The 8,375-nt window shown below is 44.2% G+C and overlaps 1 protein-coding gene across 1 annotated transcript; it reads left to right on the top strand.

Moving 5' to 3' along the window:
- Nucleotides 1-480: 480 nt before the first annotated feature.
- cgrrf1 (cell growth regulator with ring finger domain 1) lies at nucleotides 481-7,078 on the top strand. Its single transcript, XM_060916207.1, has 6 exons — nucleotides 481-654; nucleotides 2,619-2,761; nucleotides 2,873-3,050; nucleotides 3,345-3,489; nucleotides 5,722-5,829; nucleotides 5,918-7,078. The coding sequence occupies exons 1-6, from the start codon at nucleotides 551-553 to the stop codon at nucleotides 6,233-6,235; spliced, it is 996 nt and encodes a 331-aa protein (XP_060772190.1). The 5' UTR covers nucleotides 481-550; the 3' UTR covers nucleotides 6,236-7,078.
- The last annotated feature ends 1,297 nt before the right edge of the window (nucleotides 7,079-8,375 follow it).

Below are 8,375 nucleotides of genomic sequence, written 5' to 3'. Positions count from 1 at the left end.
TGTGGCGACTTGTCCAGGGTGAACCCCGCCTTTCGCCCGTAGTCAGCTGGGATAGGATCCAGCTTGCCTGCGACCCTGTAGAACAGGATAAAGCGGCTACAGATAATGAAATGAGATGAGATGAGATTTTCACCATTTACATAGTACAGTGAGTCAATATTAAGTCAAATCATAACGTTGCCATTGCTGTTTTATGTGTTTTAATGGGACCACAATGGAAATAAGTGCTTGCGCTTTCTTGTGTAATCCTGATTTTAATGTATTTTGTACTTCATTTTACATTATGATCGAATAAAATCAAAATAAAAAAAATTCTTGGGGCAAATTTGATCGAATCCATGGCTTTAAAGACCTGCGGTGGGAGTGGTAAGATGGCGGCCGGATGGCTTCACTCTGCCCTGTCAGCTCCAGGGTTTACACAGCGCTCAGTAGGTTTGACCCACGAGGCCACCGTAGCTGCCGTTAAACCGGAAGTGTGTGTTGTCTGGAGTGTGCAGTGTTGTGACAGTTCCGCAGTGTGTGAGAGAGTGAGTGTTGTATTTCCGGTGTGATGGCGGCGGAGTTGTTAGTGAAGCTGTATGAATATTCTCCACTGTTTTACATCACCGTCATCGCGCTGGGCTTCATCCTCACTGCGGCAGCACTGCTCGGAGGGTCAGAGTGTGTGTGTGTGTGTGTGTGTGTGTGGAGGGGGGTATTAAGTGTGTGTGTACAGTGGTGCTTGAAAGTTTGTGAACCCTTTAGAATTTTCTATATTTCTGCATAAATATGACCTAAAACATCATCAGATTTTCACACAAGTCCTAAAAGTAGATAAAGAGAACCCAGTTAAACAAATGAGACAAAAATATTATACTTGGTCATTTATTTATTGAGGAAAATGATCCAATATTTCTTATCTGTGAGTGGCAAAAGTATGTGAACCTTTGCTTTCAGTATCTGGTGTGACCCCCTTGTGCAGCAATAACTGCAACTAAACGTTTGCGGTAACTGTTGATCAGTCCTGCACACCGGCTTGGAGGAATTTTAGCCCGTTCCTCCGTACAGAACAGCTTCAACTCTGGGATGTTGGTGGGTTTCCTCACATGAACTGCTCGCTTCAGGTCCTTCCACAACATTTCCATTGGATTAAGGTCAGGACTTTGACTTGGCCATTCCAAAACATTAACTTTATTCTTCTTTAACCATTCTTTGGTAGAATGACTTGTGTGCTTAGGGTCGTTGTCTTGCTGCATGACCCACCTTCTCTTGAGATTCAGTTCATGGACAGATGTCCTGACATTTTCCTTTAGAATTCGCTGGTATAATTCAGAATTCATTGTTCCATCAATGATGGCAAGCAGTCCTGGCCCAGATGCAGCAAAACAGGCCCAAACCATGATACTACCACCACCATGTTTCACAGATGGGATAAGGTTCTTATGCTGGAATGCAGTGTTTTCCTTTCTCCAAACATAACGCTTCTCATTTAAACCAAAAAGTTTGTTTACCTGACATGTTTCGACGTACGACTGTCGTCTTCCTCAGAGTGTCACCGGATGTTATTGGTGATGCATCTTTTATCAGCTGATGTTTCCGAAGGCGTGGCCTTCCTGTCTGGATTAACAGGTCGGTCACACCTTCTACTGTCAATCCAGACAGGAAGGCCACACCTTCGGAAACATCAGCTGATAAAAGATGCGTCACCAATAACATCCGGTGACACTCTGAGGAAGATGACAGTCGTACGTCGAAACATGTCAGGTAAACAAACCTAAAAAATTAGATGTCTGATAAAAAAGAAAAAACTAACAAAAGCCTTCTGGCTTGTCCACGTGATCTTTAGCAAACTGCAGATGAGCAGCAATGTTCTTTTTGGAGAGCAGTGGCTTTCTCCTTGCAACCCTGCCATGCACACCATTGTTGTTCAGTGTTCTCCTGATGGTGGACTCATGAACATTAACATTAGCCAATGTGAGAGAGGCCTTCAGTTGCTTAGAAGTTACCCTGGGGTCCTTTGTGACCTCGCCGACTATTACACGCCTTGCTCTTGGAGTGATCTTTGTTGGTGGACCACTCCTGGGGAGGGTAACAATGGTCTTGAATTTCCTCCATTTGTACACAATCTGTCTGACTGTGGATTGGTGGAGTCCAAACTCTTTAGAGATGGTTTTGTAACCTTTTCCAGCCTGATGAGCATCAACAACGCTTTTTCTGAGGTCCTCAGAAATCTCCTTTGTTCGTGCCATGATGCACTTCCACAAACATGTATTGTGAAGATCAGACTTTGATAGATCCCTGTTCTTTAAATAAAACAGGGTGCCCACTCACACCTGATTGTCGTCCCATTGATTGAAAACACCTGACTCTAATTTCACCTTCAAATTAACTGCTAATCCTAGAGGTTCACATACTTTTGCCACTCACAGATATGTAATATTGGATCATTTTCCTCAATAAATAAATGACCAAGTATAATATTTTTGTCTCATTTGTTTAACTGGGTTCTCTTTAGCTACTTTTAGGACTTGTGTGAAAATCTGATGATGTTTTAGATCATATTTATGCAGAAATATAGAAAATTCTAAAGGGTTCACAAACTTTCAAGCACCACTGTAAATATGTGTGTGTGTGTGTAGGTTTGGCTTTGATGTGCCGGTGATTGTGAGAAGTTCAGATGAAGGTGATGCTCTTCCTCCTGCTCCAGAGAAGAAGATGGTTCGGGTTCCCAATCCGTTCTCTCTGGAGATCGACACCAAAACCACATTCGCCTCAGTGACGGGTAAAACACCACCACACCTGTCTGTCTGTCTGTCTGTCTGTGTGTCTCCCTCTCACAGAGAGACCTGTCATGTTAATGTGTGTGTGTGTGTGTGTGTGTGTGTGTTTTCAGATGGTGTGTGTCTGCGGCCGTGTTGTTTAGAGGAGTGTGTGTTGAGTTGTTATTGGGGCTGCAGTGTTGAGGCTCTACAGTTTGCCCTGCAGGAACACCGATACACACGGAGACTGAACACAGCACGCTTATTCCAACAGGCTCTACAGAGGCAATACCTGCACTGCCACGCCTTCACATATCCTACTGCCACGCCCTCACATATCCCACCACCACGCCCTCACATATCCCACCATCATTAACACCGTCATTAACACATCTTCACTTGACCTGATTGTAGTTAACACGCCTCAGCAACACCTTCACGTCTTTACTGTAGTTATCACACCTCCTGCTCTCCTTCCCCGACACTCATTAACACATTTTAAATGTCTGTACTGTAATTAACTCATTAACAGTGAGTATTATAAAGTGTAATTATGATGGTTATTAAGCACTTGTGAGAGTTTATCCTTAACAGTGATGTCAGCACGGTGAAAGGTCAGGGGTCAGAGTGCATCACTCAGCTGCCCCCTGATCTCGGAGTCACAGATTTCGGATTCCTGCCAAGAGATCGCTATCCGCTAGTCGCTGTTCTCACCTTAGCGAACGCGGATGGCAGGGAGGCCTACGACATTGTGAGTAACACACACACACACACACACACACACACACATTCTGTTCACACTGTAAATCATGATCATGGTTGTGAAAGTGGTAATGATGACATCACCCTCATCACCTTCCTCATAATTATCACATTCTCATCTTCACCAAGAGCATTATGGTGATGTTTTCAGTGATGGTTGTAATGGAGGTGATGATGGTTGTAATGGAGGTGATGATGGTTGTAATGGAGGTGATGATGGTTGTAATGGAGGTGATGGTTATGATGATAGTTATGATGATGGTTGTAATGGAGGTGATGGTTATGATGATGGTGGTGATGGTTGTAATGGAGGTGATGGTTATGATGATGGTGATGATGATGGTTGTAATGGAGGTGATGGTTATGATGATGGTGATGATGATGGTTGTAATGGAGGTGATGGTTATGATGATGGTGGTGATGATGGTTGTAATGGAGGTGATGGTTATGATGATAGTTATGATGATGGTTGTAATGGAGGTGATGGTTATGATGGAGGTGATGGTTATGATGATGGTGGTGGTGGTGATGGTTGTAATGGAGGTGATGGTTATGATGATGGTTGTAATGGAGGTGATGGTTATGATGATGATGATGATGGTTGTAATGGAGGTGATGGTTATGATGATGGTGATGGTTGTAATGGAGGTGATGGTTATGATGATGGTGGTGATGATGGTTGTAATGGAGATGATGGTGATGATGATGGTTGTAATGGAGGTGATGGTTATGATGGTGGTGGTGATGATGGTTGTAATGGAGGTGATAGTTATGATGATGGTGGTGATGATGGTTGTAATGGAGGAGATGGTTATGATGATGGTGGTAATGGAGGTGATGGTTATGATGATGGTGATGATGATGGTTGTAATGGAGGTGATGGTTATGATGGTGGTGATGATGGTTGTAATGGAGGTTATGATGATGATGATGGTTGTAATGGAGGTGATGGTTATGATGATGATGGTGATGATGATGGTTGTAATGGAGGTGATAGTTTGGATGATGGTGATGATGATGGTTGTAATGGAGGTGATGGTTATAATGATGGTGGTGATGATGGTTGTAATGGAGGTGATGGTTATGATGATGGTTGTAATGGAGGTGATGGTTATGATGATGGTTGTAATGGAGGTGATGGTTATGATGGTGGTGGTGATGGTTGTAATGGAGGTGATGGTTGTAATGGAGGTGATGGTTATGATGATGGTGGTGATGGTTGTAATGGAGGTGATGGTGATGATGGTTGTAATGGAGGTGATGGTTATGATGGTGGTGATGATGGTTGTAATGGAGGTTATGATGATGATGATGGTTGTAATGGAGGTGATGGTTATGATGATGATGGTGATGATGATGGTTGTAATGGAGGTGATAGTTTGGATGATGGTGATGATGATGGTTGTAATGGAGGTGATGGTTATAATGATGGTGGTGATGATGGTTGTAATGGAGGTGATGGTTATGATGATGGTTGTAATGGAGGTGATGGTTATGATGATGGTTGTAATGGAGGTGATGGTTATGATGGTGGTGGTGATGGTTGTAATGGAGGTGATGGTTGTAATGGAGGTGATGGTTATGATGATGGTGGTGATGGTTGTAATGGAGGTGATGGTGATGATGGTTGTAATGGAGGTGATGGTTATGATGGTGGTGGTGATGGTTGTAATGGAGGTGATGGTGGTGATGGTTGTAATGGAGGTGATGGTTATGATGATGGTGGTGATGATGGTTGTAATGGAGGTGATGGTTATGATGATGGTTGTAATGGAGGTGATGGTTATGATGGTGGTGGTGATGGTTGTAATGGAGGTGATGGTGGTGATGGTTGTAATGGAGGTGATGGTTATGATGATGGTGGTGATGGTTGTAATGGAGGTAATGGTTATGATGATGGTGGTGATATTGATGGTTGTAATGGAGGTGATGGTGATGATGGTTGTAATGGAGGTGATGGTTATGGTGATGGTTGTAATGGAGGTGATGGTTATGATGGTGGTGGTGATGGTTGTAATGGAGGTGATGGTTATGATGATGGTGGTGATATTGATGGTTGTAATGGAGGTGATGGTGATGATGGTTGTAATGGAGGTGATGGTGATGATGGTTGTAATGGAGGTGATGGTTATGATGATGGTTGTAATGGTGGTGATGGTTATGGTGATGGTTGTGATGGAGGTGATGATGGTTATAACGTAGGTGATGATTGCTGTTGCAGGTGGTGAGTGTTACAGTTGTTCATGTTCCTGATGATAAGTACCGCCTTCCTGCGAGGATCCTGTTCCACATCCTGCTGACTGCTGATGGAAACATGTTCGACCTGAAGGTGATCACATGCTGACTGGATTCACTCACTGTTTCCCTCTCAGAGAATAAAATCTGAACATGTCCAACATCGCTCTCTTCCTTCACAGCCACTCTTCATGTCCACTAATGACACAAGCCCCACCCCTACGGAGGAAGAGGCACAGCCCACTGAAAAAGAACTGGAGGAGGAAGAGGCGGGATCAGACGAAGAGGGGGCGTGGACAGGAGTTGTAGGGCGGGACTGTGTGGTGTGTCAGAATGCAGCAGTGAACCGCGTGTTGTTACCATGTCGTCATGCGTGTGTGTGTGACGAGTGTGTGGGGAGATTTCAGCACTGCCCCATGTGCAGAGCCTTCGTCTGCGAGTCTTTCAGCCTGTCTCCGCCCACAACCACGCCCCACTGGCCAGAGGGGCAGGGCTTATAACCCCCCCCCACAGCACTGCTTTTTAATGGTAGTTATTTTCCTGATATTGTCATTGTTTATAAATCATTTCATAAACTCTTTGGTGGAACGAACGGTGCAGTTTAGGAACTTTTCAGATTCACAGGATAAAGTAAAATGAAGTTGCTCTGCACGCACTCCTGCAACGTTTCCATCACACCACATGGGGAAAAACAAAAACTGTGAACTTTGCTGACTGTTCCACTCTGATCCCAGTGCACATCACATTCAAATGTCCATAACGCAGTGTCCTGATTCCAGAAAAGAAAATCTCTGGGCTCCTGAAACATGCAAGTTTGAAAAAAAAAATTCTGAAGGTTTCTGGGCTCCAAAAAATGTCTTTGGTTGCAGAAATGTCCCTCCAAAGTTTGTGAAAAGCGTGCTGGGGTTCTGTTAAAGGTTCCTGTGTCGAAACCTCACCTCAAACTGCGGCTTTGGGTCCAGTGTTAAACGTGCTGCATCACTAAAATTACATTCATACTACAAACACGTCACCGGGACCAGCTCACTGTGGGCGTGTCCCAAACCATACACCCTTTCCACCAGTGCATTATGGGATGTGTAGTAAACTCCCTCCACTGTGTATAAAATGTTAAAACTAGTGCACTCTGCAGCGACCATGATGTGGTTCAGGAGGACAAACTGGAATCTTGTGTATTTAGATGTCATGTTTTATATTCATTAGTCTGAATTTCTGAAGGTCAGAGATGTTTAAATTCATGAGTGTTTAAAAAAAAAAGGTGTAACTCAAACGAGTGTTACTGTAAAGTTATAGAATGAAAGTGAAGTTTGTACTGAAATAAACTGATTTTATTTGTTCATTAATCCTTACGGAGGCGTGTTCTTATTATAAAGTCCCAAACCACAGGTGCTGACCGTAACGCCAGCTGAAATTTACTTTTTTTTTTATTGTGCGTGACATTTTCCTCTGTCTCACAAGAACACGAGCATGCGGCTGAGATGTGATCATTTTGATGTCCTGAGGGTCACTTTTCTCAGTTCGGGGACCCTCCTGAGGTAAACAGTACGGCCATACGCAAACAGGAAACAGCCAAATGTGAGGGAGGAGCTTTAGCTAATTAGTATCACTATGGAACTGCGTCACACCAAGATGGCAACGCCATCAAGAAAACATCGTGACTCTGCGTCGACCTCGCAGAGTTCGGAGTTGCCGGGATGTAATTTGTGGTTGACGTTCACAAATGGATCCATGAAACAAAAGATGAACATTTATATCTTTTCTGTTATTGCTTTAGTGTTCTTATTCATTCTCTGTAAGATCAGAACATTAGGTTTATAACTCCGTACTCACTACTGGGGAGTCGAGCCCATGCCCTCTAAGGCTAAAGGCCCGGTCACACAGCACTCCGCGTCTATATCACGTACAAAAAGATACAAAAATCTGGTGGACGTGGTCGTAAGTGGTAATTTTTGGTCAATTTTGGCTTTGCCGTGCTTTGTACGGGGTATGGCCGTCGGCGGCTGTTTCACTGCCATAGCACTGCCAAATCACGGGTAACCGCGGCTCAGCGTCGTTGGAAGAGCGGCTTGCTGCGCATATAAAAGCAGTAGGATATGTTGAGCCTGTATCAGTTGGTTCTGTTGGTGCTGGAGCATTAAGATGAGGACATCACAGCGTTGAGGGTTCATGTTCACCCCTTGACATCTAGACTGCAAGTGCCGAGGTCTCAGAAAATTACGGTATTTACATGCCGCAAATCAGAAGTGATGCAGAAGTGATTAGACAGTGATCAATCGAATTTAGAACTTGAGACGTCGTTTAACGGGCTTAGACAGTGCTATGTACGCGGAAAAATCCATTTCTCAGTGATAAGCCGCTAAACACACGCTATATCCCGTGATACCAACGCGTAACACCCGTCCGATGACCGTGCTCTGCCCGTGATAGACCGCCAAACTTTCGCGTCTTACCACGTCTCCCCAAGTTTTAATAACGGCCGGGACACTGATTATCACGTTTTTCACCTGTGTTGCACGTCTTTACCACGTGTGCCGGCCGTGGTTGTCCGCGGTCTAAAGTTTTGAGCAGTCCAAAACTTTTTGCCGCGTCCGACGCCGTTCCGATTTTCCCCTGCGTCCTGTCACGTCTGTATATCGACTG

Source organism: Neoarius graeffei, chromosome 3 (genome assembly GCF_027579695.1).
Source record: "Neoarius graeffei isolate fNeoGra1 chromosome 3, fNeoGra1.pri, whole genome shotgun sequence".
NCBI lineage: Eukaryota > Metazoa > Chordata > Actinopteri > Siluriformes > Ariidae > Neoarius > Neoarius graeffei.
This window is presented reverse-complemented; position numbering and strand designations above follow the sequence as displayed.

Bases quoted from the DNA above. Each gene is read 5' to 3' on its own strand.
- cgrrf1 (XM_060916207.1), top strand. From the start codon at position 551: ATGGCGGCGGAGTTGTTAGTGAAGCTGTATGAATATTCTCCACTGTTT. The intron at 655-2,618 runs GTCAGAGTGTGT...GTGTGTGTGTAG, and splicing joins GCGGCAGCACTGCTCGGAGG to GTTTGGCTTTGATGTGCCGG. The intron at 3,490-5,721 runs GTGAGTAACACA...TTGCTGTTGCAG, and splicing joins GCAGGGAGGCCTACGACATT to GTGGTGAGTGTTACAGTTGT.